An 18,176-nucleotide genomic window follows, 5' to 3' on the forward strand; every position below is an offset into this window, starting at 1 on the left:
GGCAGCAGGCGGGGTACACTCTGAATTGGTTGCCAGCCAATCGCAGGGCACACATAGAGGAACAACAATTCGCTTACACAATCAACACCGAGGGACAATTTAGAGAGTCCATTAACCTGCCATGCATGTTTTTTGTTGTTGTTGTTGTGCGTGTGCGCGTGTGTGTTTGAATTTCGACTCGTTTTAGAGTGCAGAGCTCAATAGCGCCTACCCGTGGCAAGGAGCTGGAAGTGGCGGTGACCAGGATGTTGATGCCGCAGCATAAACGGAAGTGACGTAAGTGTGCTGTTACGAAAAACGCTCACTCTTTCGCGAGACCACTCAATGATTATTCCCTAATTAGTATTGAACGGATTGAATCCTCAACCTAGTACACCTGTCCTTCGATTAACGGGACTAGAACATTATTTATTAAATCGTCGCCCGTGGATGAACTTGTCTCGGTGCGCGTTGGAGCATTTTAACTCGCGAGCCGCTAACACGGAGACGCATCTGTTAGCAGGAGATAGCAACGTGCACTGATTATCGTGCGGAAAGAAAAATGTTTGCAAGAACGACAGCCGAGTACCTGGAGGAACTATGTGAAATAAAAGGGGGGAACGAGCAACAACATCAACGGCTGGACGCTGTTGGCAAGGAGCCTTCTGTTGTGCGACACACAGCAGGTTCGTTTGACATGCAACATTTCTAGCATGTCAATTCATTTCATTTGGAGGAATTTGGTTTCTTTTTCAAATCGTTTGAATTTCAAGTTCAGTCATGGAACAAATCAATCTCGTTAGTCAAGGTACCACTCCAGAAACAGTAATATACAATATCAAATGCACAGCATGAAATTTGACGGAACCAAAGTGTTTGTCTTTGCAGGTGCAGATGTCAGTGAAAAATATCTTGGTCGTTGGGAGCAGGAGCCAGATTTCCTTCAAATTAAAAGGGAGGAGGAGGATGAACTGCCTTACGTGACAGAGGAGGAAAAGCCCATTCACATTAAAAAAGTGGAGGATGAGGAGGAGAATATTGACAAGTCACTATTGACCTTTGTCTTTTTAAAGAATGAAAATAAAGACAATGGAGAGAGTGAGGAGAACAGATGGGCGGAGCCTTCAAGCAGCAGTTCAAATCAACACATGACAACAGAAGGTGATGCAGACCATGATGGACCATCCCGAGAGCATCATGACGACACAACGTCAGACTCTCCTCACACTGAAGATGATGATGGTGGTGATGGGGATGATTACAAAGATGAAGACTATTGTTATGTAGAAGAAGAAGAAGACAGTGACGACAAACATGAATTCTCTGAATGTTCTCAGTGTGGAAAAAATTTTCATTCAAAGTCGTATTTGAATACTCACATGAAGATACACAGTGGAGAAAAACCATTCATCTGCTCAATTTGTGGTAAAACATTTTCTTCAAAGAAACTTTTAAAAAGTCACACAAGAACACACAGTGGAGAAAAGCCTTTCGTATGCTCAGTTTGTGGTAAAAGATTCTCTGTGAAGACAGTTTTAATAAGTCACACAAGAACACACACCGGAGAGAAGCCTTTTTCCTGCTCAGATTGTGGCAAAAGCTTTTCGACACGCACAACTTTACGAAAGCACATGAAAACACACACTGGAGAAAAACCTTTTGCCTGCTCAATTTGTGGTAAAAGATTCAATGTCAAGGGACATTTAACAAGACACGCAACTACACACAGTGGAGAAAAACGTTTTGCCTGCTCCGTTTGTGGCCAAAGATTCTCTCAAAGCAGTAATTTGAAAACGCACAGAAGAACACACACGGGAGAGAAACCTTTTCCCTGCACAATTTGTTCCAAAAGATTCTCAAGTAAACAGCAGCTTCAGATACACAAGTGTTCTGGTGGGAGTCGAAGTTGAAGATCTAAAAAAAAAAAAGAGAAAGATGAACAAACGTGTGTATAAAATGGTTAATTTTGGAATAAAATACCACGGTAAGCCAATTTGATCAGTGACAGAAGAACCATCTTATTTGTTGCGATGTTGATTTTTTTCTTTAAAGTGTTTATTTCAAACATGTCAATAAAGTGAGATGTAAATCATTCCGTCTCTGCCTATTACAAATCAAAAATCTTAAAAAACAAAGAAATGCTTTCAATCAGGGTTAACTGAAAAGCACAATTAATCACCCATGCTGGAATGCAGGTATAAAATATAGAATAAGAATACAAAATATAAAAACGGGTTTCCTCCAACTTTCCAAAGACATGCGCATTAGGTTAATTGAACATTAGGTCATTGTTGAAAATTACTGTGCAAGACCATGACCATGATCTGTGTCTTAACATACATAAATGTATTTAAGTATAAACATTATTCAAGGTAATTTGGGCGAATTTATTTGCGAAATGTGTATGAAACCAGCAGCCCTTTCGATTCATGAGCCTTAAGTAGCAGCTGTTTTTTTTTTCAGAAAAGAGTGTGACCCCTGTGAGTGCGAAAGGTTGTGTTTATGTGTGCCCGATGAGTGGCTGGCAACCAGTTCAGGATGTAGCCCGCATGCTGCCCGAAAACGGCTGAGATAGCCCCTGCAACCCTCGTGAGGATAAAACGATTCGGATAATGGATGATAAAGTTGAATGAGGGGGGCGACATTCTCGACCCGCTCCTTCCTCCCTTATTGCAAGCAACATCCGCCGCACGGCTATGCACTTGGGTTCACGTTTCCTTCTTTGCTCGCGAACGCCACGAGCTTCCCCGCACGTTGACTGAGCGGACTGACGTCTCGACACAGCGCGCCGACTTTACTGGATCAGAACTTCATTTCAATCTTTGTGTCCGGATAAACTCGTCTCGGTGCACGTTGAAGCTTCTCGGCCTAGTTAGCTTAGTTTAGCTTTTAGCTTGCTCGGCGCTAACCAAAAAGAGACTCGTCGCTTGTTTGTAATCAACAGATAACCGTTCAGCAGATATCCAGTGGGAACAGCGGTATTGTGTGGAAAATGTCCGCAAGAACGACAGCAAAGTACGCGGATGATCTTTGTGGAATGAAAGAAGAGAACGAGCAGCATCTTCGACTGCTGGGCGATGTTCGCAAGCAGCCTCGAGTTGTGTTACACAGAGCAGGTTTGTGCACTTCTTCCTGTCACTTGTTTAATTGACAAAAAAACCCTCGAAAAAGTATATGCTGCCGTGTTTGTTTATCGATGGAATCTTTATTAATGTACGATGTTGATGGTCTGATGAAGCGTTCAAGATTTTTTTCCGGCTCATCTGCCGAGCACTTGGTCATGTCAAATGAAATTATTTCAGAAAATCTGCGTTGGAGACAGACCATGTAAAACACTTTTTATGTGCTATACTTAATTATACCCCTTCCACATACTTTAAATACATTTAAACTAATAAAAACCCACTTAAAGACCCCCTACCAAACACGTAAAACATACGCAAAAGCAAACTGTAAGAGGAAAACATGCCGCAAATAATCACCTCAGGAAGTAAATGTTTAAAACGAAACGAAAAAGATCATTTTCTTTTTCATTCATTTCAAACTCTTTGACAACATTACAATAAATGTAGAGTAATATAAAATAATACGGTAAACTACGAAAAGTGGACCACTCAGGAATAATGAATACACCCTAACCTCGAAATTATTGTCACAATTTATGAACCAACAAATGACATTAAAATCATTGCTACTTGCAAATGCGCATGATCTCCTCATGCTTTCCACTTCATCACTTGGGTGCTACTTATTCAAATGATTCACCAGGTCTCTCTACGGGGGGGAATCTGTGCCAATTGGGGGTCGAGAACCAATGGTTGGGGACCAATGGTTTTGTCAACCTTGCCGTCAGGTGAACAGCTGATTTTACGACCTGTGCTGAAGGGAAGCAAGCACTCAGCATCCCGTTTACAAATTGATTCACGTTCAGTGCAACAGAATATACAGAGGGCACCTGCGCAAACCAAATGTGTTTGTCTTCTTGTGTCATGCAGACATCAGTGAAAAATATCTTCATCTTGAGCAACAGGAGCCCGAGTCCCCTCATATTAAAGAGGAAGAGGAGGAGGTGGATGAGCCTGTTCACATTGAAGAGGAAGAGCACTCACACTTTAAAAAGGAAGAAAAGCCATTTCTCATTAAAGTAGAAGAAAAGGAGGAGGAGGAAGATATCAGCAAGATAACAGTGACTTGTGTCTTTTTAAAGAATGAAGACGAAGACCTGGGTGAGAGGGAGCAGAACAGAGAGGCGCAGCCTCCAAGCAGCAGCTTAGGTCAACACATGACAACAGAAGGGGATGGAGACCGTTGTGGGGCACCTCAAGCAGATAGTGATGCCACATTATCTCCTGACACTGATGATGAGGATGAGAATGAAGAGTCTGAAGGGGATATGACATCTCACATCCAAAAAAAATGTTCTCAGTGTGGGAAAACATTAAGCTGCAGGCAGAGCTTGAACGTTCACATGAGAATACATACTGGAGACAAACCCTTTGCCTGCTCAGTGTGCGGTAAAAGATTCACGAATGCGAGCACTTTGATCAAACACACGAGAACGCACACGGGAGAGAAACCTTTTATATGCTCTGTTTGTGGCAAAAGGTTTTCTGAAAATGGACATTTAACTAGACACATAAGAACACACACTGGAGAAAAGCCTTTTGCTTGCAAAGTGTGCGGCAAAAGCTACTCGGAAAAGTCCAATTTAACACAACACACAAGAACACATACCGGAGAGAAACCTTTCACGTGCTCAACTTGCGGCCGAAGCTTCTCTCATAAGTCACATTTAACAAGGCATGCAACAAGACACACTGGAGAAAAACCTTTTGCCTGCTCAGTATGCGGCAAAAGATTCTCGGTCAATACAAGCTTGACAGATCACATGCGAATGCACACTGGAGAGAAACCTTTTACCTGCTCAGTTTGCGGCAGAAGCTTCTTTACAAAGTCAAGTTTAACAAACCACGCAAGAGCACACGCTGAAGAGGAAACCATTCGGTTGCAGCGTGTGCCCCGAAAGATCGTCTAGGAACGCTCCCGTGAAGGCCCACAAGTGTGTGGATGAGAATAGCGGTCACCATTGAAGAAATTAAAGAAACCGATTCCTTCTGGTAAACTGTGGAAGTCTAATTACGAGAAGATAAGCCACAGCGGGGGACATGTGCAACGTAATTTTGAATGAACTCACACTTTATGATGAAAAGATGCAAAGCCAATAATTTTATCAGTCACAGAAGAACCTTTGTGATCTTCTATCCTCTGGAAGTAGTGAGCCAAATGTTTTACAAGTTGATTTCAAACATTTACATGATATAGGATGCCAATTATTTGGTCTACCCTTTCTTTTCTTTATTTGTAAAGAACAATTAAAAGTGCAACCATAAAGGATAATCATTCAATGGCCGCGGCGTGTTCTTCATCTGTGACTTGGTGTACACAGAATTGAATCATTAAATCCGACGCTTTCAAAAATCTGTCAGCTGGCAGTTCAACAGTTGTCATTTCCGGTCTGCATCCGATCAGGATTTTCGCTTTCTCATTCCGCAAATGCAAAATTAATCCACGTAGCTGGCACATACAATACAATGTCATCTTGCTATAAATGTGTGTGTGTGTGTGTGTGTGGGTGTGTGTTTAGTTCTCCTATAAGTGTGTGTAAAGTGATTGCACTTATAGTAGTATTTGTTTATACCTAGTATTTCAATTTTTGGTCTCCCGAAATTGTTTTCAGCTGAAAATGGCAAATTCCAACTCACCGTACCTACTTCAGTACCGTGAAGCGCATCGCAAAACGTGTACGCGATTTCCACTTACACTTACAAATTGATTCACAAGACGTTCGATGCAAACTCATTTCCGCATATTGTATGTATGTGCCTCACAGCTGGCACCTGCAAAAACCAAATGTGTTTGTCTTCTTGTGTCCTGCAGACATCAGTGAAAAATATCTTCGTCTTGAGCAACAGGAGTCCGATTCCACTCATATTAAAGAGGAGGAGGAGACCCCTCACATTAAAAAGGAAGATCGGCCTCATTTTAAAAAGGAAGGAAAACCGTCTCACATTAAAGTAGAGGAGGAGGAGAAGGATATCACCAAGTTGCCATTGACCTTTGTCCCTGTAAAAAGTGAAGATGAACATCAGGACGAGAGTGAGGAGAACAGAGGGGTGGAGCCTTCAAGCAACAGCTCAAGTCAATGCATGGCAACAGAAGGTGATGCAGACCACTGGGGACCATCACGAGATGGCCTATTAGCTCCACTCTCGGATAGTGACGACATAACGTCACATTCTCATGATGATGATGATGATGATGATGATGACAATGATGAACAGCCTGAAGTTGAAATGACATTTCACACTGACACCACATGCAGGAAATGCTCTCGGTGTGACAAAGTATTTAGCTCAAAGCAGGGTTTGAACTATCACATGAGAACACATACTGGAGAGAAACCTTTTGCCTGTTCGGTTTGTGGTAAAAAATTCACTGAAAAAGGCACGTTGATAAAACACACAAGAACGCACACTGGGGAGAAACCTTTTACCTGCTCTATTTGTGGTAAAAGATTTTCGGAAAATGGACATTTGACAAGACACATAAGAACACACACTGGGGAAAAACCTTTTGCCTGCAAAGTGTGTGGCAAACGCTACTCTGAAAAGTCCAATTTAACGCAGCACACAAGAACGCACACTGGAGAGAAACCTTTTACGTGCTCAGTTTGCGGCAAAGGCTTCTCTGTGAATTCGCATTTAACGAGACACACCAGAAAACACACGGGAGAAAAACCCTTTGTCTGCTCAGTTTGCGGCAAAAGATTCTCTGTCAATACAAGCTTGACAGATCACTCGAGAACACACACTGGAGAGAAACCTTTTATCTGCTCAGTTTGCGGCAGAAGCTTCTCTGTCCGGACAAATTTAGCAAAGCACAAAAGAGCACACTGCTGGAAGGATGGTTTTGGCTGCCCCGTTTGTGGTAAAAGCTTCGCTGCAAAGTCAAGTCTAACAAACCACACAAGAACACACACTGAAGAGAAACCATTCAGTTGCACCGTGTGCGCTAAAAGATTTTCTAGTCATGCGTTTGTGAAGAGACACAAGTGTGCGGAAGAAAATAGCAGTTACCATTAAAGAACAATTTGAAGAAACGGATTCTTTGTGGTTAGCTGTGGAACTAGGATAAGTTGAGCTGTATTAGCTCCAATATGTGCCAGTCTGAAGACGCCATATGATTTTATCTACCGGTACCTGTGTGTGTGTGTGTGTGTGTGTGTGTGTGAATGCCATCAACTGTCGCTGATCTGGATTTAGCTGGCGTTTAGATTGTGGGCACAACTCGTGAAGTCGCAAACATGTCAGCTAGTCAATTTTGATTATTGATATACAGTACAGTTAACTAACACGTCAGCTCGTGTGCAATTTTGTCTAAGTCTTCAGTCAAAGTCTGTACAAGTTCAGTATTGAGCCTGACAAGAGAGACAGCATTCCTTCCACTAGTCAACTATGTCAGTGTCACAAGTTAACTATTGAGCACTCTGAACCCAACAGTTTACATTCACTGCCAGCTGTTTTTCAAAGTACAACATATATTGTAAAGTTGTGAATCGAACGGCTAAGAACGGTTGAACGGTTACATTGTATTTTCAACCACAAACTGGTCATTTTACTATTCCTTTCCATCAAATGAATGCTAATGTATTATCAAGCTATTCAATAAATGTTCATCTCGGCTGCTGGTCTTGAGCTTTAGTCTGAACAGAGACTGGACAATTCATATCTATGAAACTTGCTTATTTTCAATTACACAGTATGGGCGAATGTGTCACGTCATACTTTTGTATTCATATTGCTGCTACCTTAAATTAAGGTGAGTAAGGTATTGGATGTTTAAGTGTACGCCGCTTGCACGCAAGACATTGTGGGACGTCCGAGGCACGCGCTGCCCGCCACCACGGCTGTACACGTCGATCATCAACTTGTTTCATGATGACATGAAGTATTCTGACGACTCTCAAGAGCAAACCGGTGAGTCGCGAGCAGACAACCAGCGCGGACTCCAGTCGCCATCAGGTCACCAAATTGTTTCCAGGTGGGACTCCTTGCTTTTCTCGTTGCTGTAATTCACCTTGTACTTTATTCTTGTTCTTTTCACACTTTCACATAGAGCAATGAAGGCCACTTTTGAGTAGGTGGAACAATTAAATGATTTTATTGATGATTGTGGAAAAGAGGTGGGATCGCATCAACGAAGCACCTTCTCATTCTTTTTGGATTAAGGACGATTAGGCTTTTTTGGTTGTGTTTTCCACGTTGACACACGCTGTTACAGGCTAAGATAATTACATCAGATTTCATGTCAAGACTTCAAAAACCAAACTCGTCCTTACTCCGACACAAAGGTTTTTCTGTCACAGAAAAAAAAATCATCTTGGCATCTTTGAATGCTCATCGCAAAATTCACCACACATTTTAGTCAAAATCGTTTACACTTTTGCATCTTATTACAAAGCCCCTTTTTCTTGTGTGCCTTGTTGAATTTGACTTTTGAGAGAAGCTTTTGGAGCAAATTAAGCAGGCAAAAACATTTTTCTCCAGTGTGGGTTCTCGTATGATTCCTCAACTTTGACTTTTCTGCGATGCTATGACCACAATGGAGCAGGAAAAAGGGTTTTCTCCACTGTGGGTTCTTGTGTGTTGTGCTAAACCTGACTTCTGAGCGAAGCTTTTGCGGCAAACCGAGCAGGCAAAAGGTTTTTCTCCACTGTGTGTTATTGTGTGGCTTGTTAACTGTGACTTTTGAGAGAAGCTCTTACCACAAACTGAGCAGGCAAAAGGTTTTTCCCCAGTGTGTGTTCTTGTGTGCATTGTTAAATGTGACTTTTCTAGGAAGCTTTTACCACAAAACGAGCAGGAAAAAGTTTTTTCTCCACTGTGTGTTCGTGTGTGGCTTGTTAAATTTGACTTTTGAGAGAAACTTTTACCACAAACTGAGCAGGCAAAAGGTTTTTCTCCAGTGTGTGTTCTTGTGTGCATTGTTAAATGTGACTTTTCTAGGAAGCTTTTACCACACACCGAGCAGGAAAAAGGTTTTTCCCCAGTGTGGATTCTTGTGTGGCTTGTTAAATGTGACTTGTGAGAGAAGCTCTTGCAACAAACTGAGCAGGAAAACGGTTTTTCACCACTGTGTGTTCTTGTGTGTTTGGTTAAACTCGACTTCTCAGAGAAGGTTTTACCACAAACTGAGCAGTCAAAAGGTTTTTCCCCAGTATGTGTTCTTGTGTGCCTTTTTAAAGACCACTTTGACTGAAATGTTTTCCCACACCGAGAACATTCCCAGCATTTGTTGTCAGTGTGATATGCCCCATCACCTTGAGTCTCTTCATCATCATCATAATCGCCATCGTCGTCAGTGTCAGGAGAGTGTGATGATGTGTCATCCCGATGTGCTGGCGATGGTTCACAGTGGTCTCCATAATCTTCTGTTGTTATGTGTTGATTTGAGCTACTGCTTGGAAGCTCCACCCCTCTGGCCTCCTCACGCTCACCCTCGTCTTCCTCTTCACTCTTTAAAGGGACAAAGGTCAGTGCCACTTTGCCGCTATCCTCCTCCTCCTCCTTTTTGATGTGAAAGGGCTTTTCCTCCGCCTCATTTTTAATCCTAAAAGACTCTGCCTGCGGTTGCTCAGGGCAAAGATATTTTTCACTGATGTCTGCAGGACACAAGAAGGCAAACACACATTTGATTTGGTCAAGTCAAGTATCAGCATCATATTTGTGTGTTTTGTTCAACTGGACTTCTCAGAGAAGATTTGACCACAAAGAGAGCAGGCAAAAGCCCCCCAAGTAAGTACAAGAGTGTATACTTACAAAGACCACTTTGAACTAAATGTTTTCCCACAGTGAGAACATGACGAGCATTTGTTGTCAGTGTGACGTACCCTATTATCTTTCGGTTGTTCATCATCATCGTCATCATCATCATCAGTGTTGTGAGAGTGTGATGATGTGTCTGTCATTGCTATGTGCCCTGTGATGGTCCCCAATGGTGTGCGTCACCTTCTGTTGTCATGTGTTGACTTGAGCTGCCGCTTGGAAGCTCACCCATGTCTTCACCTTCACTCTTTAAAGGGACAAAGGTCAATGTTGACTTGCTTATATCCTCCCCCTCTTCCTCCTTTTTGATGTGAAGGGGCTTTTCCTCCTCCTCGTTTTTAATATGAAAAGACTCTGCCTCCCGTTGCTCGGGACGAAGATATTTTTCACTGACGTCTGCAGGACACAAGACAAACACATATTCGGTGTTAGGTCACGTTAAATGTCACATGGGGACATGTGTATGATCGCCCTGCGACCGAAACTGTGCCCGGCTATGTTTTTTTTTAGAACAATACAGTGCCAATCTTAGGAAATCTCGGCACAGGATCGGAATCAGGCTTCTGCAAATCTTGCTGATGAGCTGATCATTTCAATCAGGTGCGTTAGAGGAGGGAGACAGACAAAACAAGCCGGATTTTGGCACCCCTGCCATACAGAAATCAGAAAGTAAGAAATATACAAACCTGCTCTGCGTAGCACAACGCGCGGCAGCTTGCAAAAGTCGCCTTGCACTTCAAGATGTTGCTCGTTCTGTTCTTTTATTCCACAAAGTTGCTCCTTGTACTTAAGTGTCGTCCCTGCACACATTTTCGCACGACGATCCCAACAATTCCGCACTTGATATCTGCTTGACGAGGTGCTGTGTGGCTTCTCTTTGTTAGCCGCTAGCGAGCTAAGATAAACAAGGCCGGTGAGCAGCAACGCGCTCCGAAACCAGTTTATCCGCATAAAGTGACTCAGTGATGTGATAGTCTTTTAAAGTACTGATCGACGTCCTGTGTGGAGGCTGCGGTGCCTTCAACACTTAATCGACAACCATGATTTCACGGAGGCGAGTTTTTTTTTTTTTTTGTCTCCCTCCTCCTCCTCCTCCTGCCTAGGTTGTAATTGAAGCAGAATATCTGAAGAGGGTGGTAATGTGGCAAGTGTGGCGTTTACACTTCCGGAAATGTGAAAGAAGTAGAACAGCTTCACTTCCATTAGTTCGCTAGTGGCGAGCAGGAAGACGCCTTCGTTTGCGACCCGTAGCTCAAAGTAAAATCAAGCGTGAACTTGTCGGAATCGTCGTGTGAAAGTGTGTGCAAATATGCCATCAAGGTACGCGGAATAACATTGTGGAATAAAAGTAGAGAACGAGCTGAAGCTGCTTGGACGGTGTTTGAATTGCGCTACGCAGAGCACATTTAAATTGAATTCTGATTACACCATGGTAGTGATGGACACATTAAGTTGCGAGGGAAAATGAATGAAAGAGTTTTGTAGGTTAGCTCAATACCACTTTTTTCTCAGACCGATACCAAGCGATCAATACCACGAGTTGTTTTGAGACATAACATTCATTCTTGCCGATATTAGTTCGATAGCGGACAGCATTGTCGGCTTGTTCGTGTTTATCAAAAAAAGTGACCCGTAGACTCAATTTAATTTAACATTTAATCACAAAGTTTTCAAGGGGATTCAACACTTTAAAAAAGTGTGTGTGTGTGTGTGAGGGGAATAAAAAATCATTTATCCTTCATATAATTTGCCCAGGTTTCTGTTATTGAGGGTCAGTTAATTTCGATATGAACATCTGAACAAGTCGTAGCGACGGAAAAATATAGTTTTGCAGGGAAAAATGCCCCCATGCAGAATAGTTGAATGCCCTTCACATCTAACAAAAGCATACAAACATAAGACACACTTTCAGTTGGGTGATCACAGAGGCAGGGGGCGACTCAATTCTGAATTAAAGGCCACACAGACCTGTTAAACACTCTCCGATACGTAAACAATTGGCTTTGACATGCAAATCCGGGGCAGCGGGTGTCGTGTTAATACTGCAGTAAAGCTCAAAGGTCACGTGCCCAATAACATTTTTTTACGACGTCAATACAGGGCATGTTTGTTCAAAACACAGTAAGTCTAATGTTCCACTAGGGGGCGTCCTTGCATGTAAATTTCATTTTTGAAAAGAAGTATATCTCACACACGCACGCACGCACGCACACACACGCGCGCAGAAAGGAGGAAACAGAGATGGAATTTGTAAATGGATCACACCACGACAAAAAAGTTCTTGTTTTAACAGGTTGTTGTACTGATGTTTCTATTCAACGCTGTGCGAGTTAAAAATGACCCGTAGCAGCTCCAGTAGTTGAGCACAAAAACAGCTTGCTCAGAAAAACAGCACCAGGCTCAGATGGCTGTCCCTATTTGTCAGATTTTTAGTTGGCCTTTTCGGCCATCATGGTGGTGAAAAATTTTGTGCTCAGCAGGGATAGTAAACAGTAGTTTGTGTGGTCCAAGAATCAAGTGTGCCTACACCACCAGTCTTGATCTGAACAACGGTCCGACATCAACACCTGTGGCAATGAAATGGTGGCTGCCATGTGCAGCCTTTGGTGGTACACCTACAAGGCACAAAATGAATACGTATCTGCGATGAGAAGGGCCGTGGCACGTTCATTATTCCTGACTGGCCCGTCTCTTCTCCAGCTTCACTTTGAGCTCTTCGTTGAGAGCTGCGAAAAGAGTGGAAAAAGAAAGTGAGGGTCAAACTACAACAGGTAGTCTTGTAATTTCTTTGCACCTAGCACTGGTTCCAGACACTCTGTGCCAAATTTAGCAAAGCTGCCTCAGAACTTAACTGAGCCTGCTCTTTGTTTCTCAGCCTTGGACACACAGGCAAATTTGTTGCTCTTTTGTGACACAAGTAAAAAGAAAAGTTTTGTCACAAAAACATTCTCCCAGAAACAGTGTGGCTTGTCAGTGTGCATTTTTAGTCAATTCCAGTCTCATCAGTTTCAAAATTATTTTAGTGATGACATGGGGTAAGTCAAAGATTTTCTTTACAAAAAAATCTTTGTAGCTCCACCGGTCTAAACACGGCGTTCTGAATAATATTGCGTTTGTGAAATATAAATGAATCAGCAAAATCCTAATCAGAAAAATCCACCCGTTTTCATCCATCGCACAGAGCGGCCATGTTGTCGCTTGTTGCCACCTGAAAATGACATCACAATTGCTCAGGTAACGGCCAATCACGGCTCACCTGTTGTCTGCAGTATGGTCATGTGACATTCGCAAGCTGAGCCATGATTGGTCGTTACCTGAGCCCTGAGCCACTGTGATGTCATTTTCAGGTGACAGAAAGAGCCAAAATGGCCGCACCCTGAGATGGATAGCAGCGGGTGGATTCCGCTACTTAATTCGTAGTCCACAAACGCAATAATAATCAGAATGGCGTGTTTAGACTAGTGGGGTCGCATCGAAAAATTTTTTGTTCATAAAAAAAAAAAAAAAAAAGGTAAAAAAAATATTCTTTGACTTGACATCCATCCCCTTTACGTCCGCTACCTTAATGTTAACGCATAACGGGAAATTAATTTGAGAAGCTAAGGAATAGCATCTATCTGGCAGCGTTATAACGCTTAAAGGAACAAACAGAACTGAACTAATTAAACTCGCGTCACTGGATGCGATTTACTCCCGCCTGACTGCAAGCACTTACACTGCGTAAGAGGGGAAGGTGATAAAATGAGTCGTCTCATGGGGTTGGTGGGCGAGGCAGGCACTGATGAGGTCAGGAGGCGGCGGTCCGGAGCAGGGGAGCGGGTCAGGGGGCTGCTGGGCCAACGATCTGCACCAACTGTAAATAAATCATTGGATTGCCTTTTTCCATTGACAAATGCTTTGTTGAGGCAAACCTTGCTTGGGAGGCAGCGCAGGAGCCTTTGGCAAGGGGCTGGTGGGGGCAGTGTGAAGGATCCTTTCTCCATTCTCGTCATTGGCAGAAACGTATGCTGAGGATGCGAAAACATTCACTTACGCTACGCAGGAGGGAGGGGGAAAAAAAATACCCCAGGAAGGCAACAAAAATATTTTCAACTCACTAATGTTCTCCTCATAAGGTTCTTCTAGGAGAAAAGGTTGAAGAGTTCCAGCTGTCTTCTCTACAAGGGCATTAATGACATCATGAAGGGTTGCACAGGGAATCTGCAGAAATGAATGGAAGCGGTTACTGAATTATGAAAAAAAATATTTAAAAAAAACCATGACAATTTAACCGACCGGATTTTCTACATCGATCACGTAGCCACCCTGATCCCGCTGCGTTACTCGATAATGTCTGAACACTGATCTGCATCGGAGCACAAACGGAGAAAATGTGAAGCACTGGGATGTTTTGAATTGGAAGTTCATGTTGGCCGCAGCAGCGGGTTTACCCGTTGAGGTCCTGTCGTGTAGTGACGGCCAATGAGCTGCCATCTCTTCCGGGACGCAGCAGCATGTTGCCGCAGTCTGGGTGTCTCTCTAAGAGGACTTCGGCCTCGGTTCGCGACACTGGGCGAAAACACCTGTGCCCAACCACACGTTGATAAACAGTCAAAATGGACACACACCAGCCATCAGGTTAGGTCAAGGATTTACTTTTTTTAGTTCAGGGACCCCTTACAGGAGAGAAGACTGCAGTGTAGAACCGGATGACGGTGACCCCAAGAGGACAAAAATAATACCTGCATTTCGCATGCGCATTTTTGCGATTTTTATTCGTTATTCATGAGTATTGTTGAATACTGCAAAATCAATTTCGTCAAAATAGTCGATTAATCAATCGGACAATCAGTAGACGACTTGGAAATAAACAATAGCAGCAACCTTAGTCGATATATTCAGCGACTTTTCCCTACCGCTCGAGCCCAAAAAAACCCTAGACAACTTGAGCGGAACTATGTTGACATTGTTTTGCATATTCCAATGAAAGGAGGCGGGTCACAATCAGAGTCAGTCACATACAACATAATCAAAGATAAAGTATATTTACTCGGATGTTGGAAACTACTTGCCTGAGTTTTGTGCTTTGTGTGTGTGTGTGTGTGTGTGTGTGTGTGTGATAAAACATCACTAGCATCTTTGCAAAGGCCAAATTTTCATTGGCTTTCGTGATTGTAAAGTGTATCTGGAAAACCTACGGTGGAATCTCTCCCACTAAAGGGACAGAGAGAGGCGAAGGAGGCGCTCGTGTTGGGGTGCGACTTCTCCGCCTGGATCTTTCTTTGTCCACGACTTCCTTTAGCATCTGGAGCTGGCCCGGCAGCAGCGTCAGGCTTGATGGTACATTCAGCTTTAATATAACAGAGAGCAAAACATGTCACAGGATGGAATAATACAGATCGGCGGTAAGAAAAATGTCAAGTGGAAAATTAGATCATTTACATCGATCACAGAATAGAGGAAACCCTTCCACAGCTCCCTTGATTCCAGGTTGGGTGCCTGGAAACAAAGATAGAGTCTCGTTCAACATCGAGCGCCTCTTGAGACATGCGTTTTGAAGTTGAAACAAAATTCAAAAGAAAACGTCCTTAGAATTCACATGAGACGTCAGCGAATGTTGCGAGTCTTCACTCAGCTAACGCCGAAAGGATAAATTGTGTTTGGCTTTTTCTACGACGCTTTTGCGATCGCGTGAGGACAACAGAGCAATTGCTTACGGGAATTGCAGCCACGCTCGTGAAACACTACAATGTGACCTGTTCCTACTTCCTCTCCGTTATGATTCAGCCATCTTTCAATTCGGAGTACTTATTTATTTTAGTTGTTGCGTAGTTGTGACTTAGTCCATTTAGTTCAGTGCAAACAAAAAGGCAAAACGTTATGCACAGGCTAACGAATAACAACGGCATCACACTGTATTATCCCTTCAAGCAAAGAATATTTGGAGACAAACGATGGTGCAAAACATGCTAATATAACAATACCGAAAGCATGAATGGCTGATATTACTGCATCTTACTGAGAGTCGAATATCTCTTTGTATGTCTGGAGTATACAGCCCCATGGTGAGGACACGGCACATACATACTAGAAGGAGCAGCACAATATCCATTGAATTGAAGCCCAAAAGAAATGTGGCAAAAACAGACTTTAGATTCCATTCAACTACGTCAGTACTGCACGTTGCATGTTTTTCATGCAGTATTACTGTAACCGTGCAGTATTATACAGAGCTGTTTATTATTCAAAGAGAAACAAATTATTATTTTTGGTTAGGGGGAAGGTGGAACGGTTAAATGGCATTTCCATTCATTTGAGTGGAGAAAGATCATTTGAGATCCAAGACATTACCGTTATTCGGGTTTCCCCATCCTTCATGCGCAGGATGAGTCTGGCCGCTTCCAAATTTCTATCCCGGCTGCAGTCGTCCTTCAGGGACAGAAAGCCGCTGAGGTCCAGCTTCTCTACATACTGCAAAAAGCGAACACACCAAAATTATCCATAATGTTTCTATTTCAAAGAGACTTTACCTACCAAATCCAACTTACATGAGCGTCCTTGGAATTATTGAAGAAATACAAGGCATTCCCACACAGACATGTCCACAGACGCTTGGGTGCCTGCAACAAAGAAAAATAAATACCTAGCATCTGTTTAGTGTTGCTTTTTTTTTTTCCTTCATCAATTCATCTAATTTCCTGCCAAGGGGAGGGATGGTGGGTGGGCAGCAGCTGCTGTCAGCAGACCACCGCATTAGCCTGCACCTGAGCCCGGCTCAAATGACAAGTCCTGGCCTGCAGTAAAACCATCTTAATGAGAGCCTGGGGGACGCCGAGTGGGTGGTATCCCCCTTGTGTCATCATCACCGCGCATTGATGGACAGGTAGCATCGTGCAGTTATGCGGCAACATTTCAATGTAACTATAAAGACACCCAAAATACACATCAGGGAGCAGTCTGTTACTATGGCTACAACATTCTCCTTAGAAAGCACACTGGATGTGCGATCCATTCAAACAAACACTTGAATCCATTCAGAAGACCGTTAGGAGGTTGTTTTCTTGAAATCGCGGATCTGAAAGGCGCGCCGTGCCCGAGAAGTGTGGCAAAAGGCAAGAAAAGAAAAAATCCCCGCAGGTATCAACGTCCACTCGCCTCGCCCATTCCCTCCCGCACGATAAGGAAGTTGGCAGCTCGTCAAGGGAAAGCCCCGGCACGAACGTACCTTTTCTTTGGGTCCTCGCTTCTCCAGATAGCCTTCGTAGTAACAGGGCGGGAGCTGCGCGCGGGTTCCCCCCGGTCCGAGGCGCTGCCTGACGGGTGCAGCCGCCATGAGTGTCGCTGGCTGAGGCACCACCAGAGGACAAAGGGGCGCACAGAGCAATCCGGGTAAGGGACACGCCTTCTCCCGATGAGATGGTGCTGTGGCAATAAGCCAACAGCTGGCTGGTGGAGCATGCCGTGTCTGATGGGTGGGCGGGGGGCGGGGGGGGGCTGTGTCTGTGCGGATTATACACTGGTTGAGGGGAAATATGTCGAAATGATCATGATGCTTTGTGGACGAGTGACATCTAAAATTGACGGAGTAAAAACTCATTCAAATTGATTTCATGAAATAAAAGTGAAAAAGTTTTGCGATTAATTGATTTCATGACATATACTGTAGTTACTGACAAACACTCCAGAGCTAGAACTAAAACGAATACAAACTGAAGCACAGCATGAAAATAAATAAATACATTTAAATGAACCCGAAATAAAAAAAAATGCATTGCATTTTTTTGGAATGAGGTATACAGTATATGCAAATTCGACACAGGAAAGCTACAGTCGAGATTTGTACTGCAAACCCCAGAATTATAAAGCAGATGTGGTAAATCACTCATTTATTATGGTGCCTTGACTCACCAAATGTGACATATTACACATTAATAGTTGAAATGTTCACCAGCAGGCGGCCCAGTGAGCAAATGGTTAGCGCATCGACCTCACAATGCGGAGGTATCGGATTCGATTCCAACTCCGGCCTTCCCGTGTGGAGTTTGCATGTTCTCCCCGTGCCTGCGTGGGGTTTCTCCGGGTACTCCGGTTTCCTCCCACATGCATAGCAGGCTGATTGAGCACTCCAAATTGTCCTGAGGTGCGAGTGTGAGCACGGATGATTGTTTGTCTCTGTGTGCCCTGCGATTGGCTGGCAACCGGTTCAGGGTTGTAAGAATAAAGCCGATCAGAAAAACGATGGATGGATATGGATGTTCACCAGCAAGTAACTTGAGCAACTCAACATGTCGCATCGGGAACACTGTTGACAAACAACTATTCTCACTCACTCCT

General features: G+C 43.4%; 4 protein-coding genes and 1 pseudogene across 8 annotated transcripts; 3 read left to right on the forward strand and 2 right to left on the reverse strand.

The window, feature by feature from the left end:
* The first annotated feature begins 282 nt into the window (after positions 1–282).
* Positions 283–2,071, forward strand: LOC147195246 (uncharacterized). 3 transcript variants are annotated; one of them, XM_086129971.1, is made up of 2 exons: positions 283–665; positions 868–2,071. In XM_086129971.1, exons 1-2 carry the CDS (start codon positions 542–544, stop codon positions 1,887–1,889), a joined length of 1,146 nt encoding a protein of 381 aa, XP_085986097.1. In that variant the 5' UTR covers positions 283–541; the 3' UTR covers positions 1,890–2,071. The 3 variants fall into 3 exon arrangements, with proteins under 3 accessions (XP_085986097.1, XP_085986098.1, XP_085986099.1); XM_086129972.1 differs by having other exon boundaries at positions 616–787; positions 853–2,071; XM_086129973.1 differs by having other exon boundaries at positions 616–787.
* Positions 2,072–2,460: 389 nt separating this feature from the next.
* LOC147195247 (uncharacterized) lies at positions 2,461–5,379 on the forward strand (annotated as a pseudogene). Its single transcript, XR_015102920.1, has 2 exons — positions 2,461–3,095; positions 3,975–5,379. The product of XR_015102920.1 is annotated as an uncharacterized LOC147195247 (transcript).
* A 138-nt stretch (positions 5,380–5,517) lies between these two features.
* On the forward strand, positions 5,518–7,721 carry LOC147195248 (uncharacterized). The gene has a single exon (XM_086129968.1). It carries the CDS (start codon positions 5,853–5,855, stop codon positions 7,119–7,121), a length of 1,269 nt encoding a protein of 422 aa, XP_085986094.1. The 5' UTR covers positions 5,518–5,852; the 3' UTR covers positions 7,122–7,721.
* A 744-nt stretch (positions 7,722–8,465) lies between these two features.
* On the reverse strand, positions 8,466–10,814 carry LOC147195249 (uncharacterized). Its single transcript, XM_086129967.1, has 3 exons — positions 10,550–10,814; positions 10,047–10,259; positions 8,466–9,700 (listed from the first exon to the last, which is right to left on the reverse strand). Exons 1-3 carry the CDS (start codon positions 10,812–10,814, stop codon positions 8,607–8,609), a joined length of 1,572 nt encoding a protein of 523 aa, XP_085986093.1. The 3' UTR covers positions 8,466–8,606.
* Positions 10,815–12,438: 1,624 nt separating this feature from the next.
* stap2a (signal transducing adaptor family member 2a) lies at positions 12,439–17,271 on the reverse strand. 2 transcript variants are annotated; one of them, XM_086129970.1, is made up of 11 exons: positions 17,068–17,271; positions 16,391–16,462; positions 16,194–16,313; positions 15,285–15,341; positions 15,041–15,192; positions 14,294–14,425; positions 14,139–14,208; positions 13,961–14,063; positions 13,775–13,870; positions 13,579–13,707; positions 12,439–12,589 (listed from the first exon to the last, which is right to left on the reverse strand). In XM_086129970.1, the coding sequence occupies exons 1-11, from the start codon at positions 17,173–17,175 to the stop codon at positions 12,534–12,536; spliced, it is 1,095 nt and encodes a 364-aa protein (XP_085986096.1). In that variant the 5' UTR covers positions 17,176–17,271; the 3' UTR covers positions 12,439–12,533. The 2 variants fall into 2 exon arrangements, with proteins under 2 accessions (XP_085986096.1, XP_085986095.1); XM_086129969.1 differs by having other exon boundaries at positions 13,579–13,716; positions 17,068–17,203.
* Positions 17,272–18,176: the final 905 nt, after the last annotated feature.

This window comes from Hippocampus guttulatus, chromosome 14, assembly GCF_054856545.1.
Source record: "Hippocampus guttulatus isolate MCC_2025c chromosome 14, RoL_Hgut_1.0, whole genome shotgun sequence".
NCBI lineage: Eukaryota > Metazoa > Chordata > Actinopteri > Syngnathiformes > Syngnathidae > Hippocampus > Hippocampus guttulatus.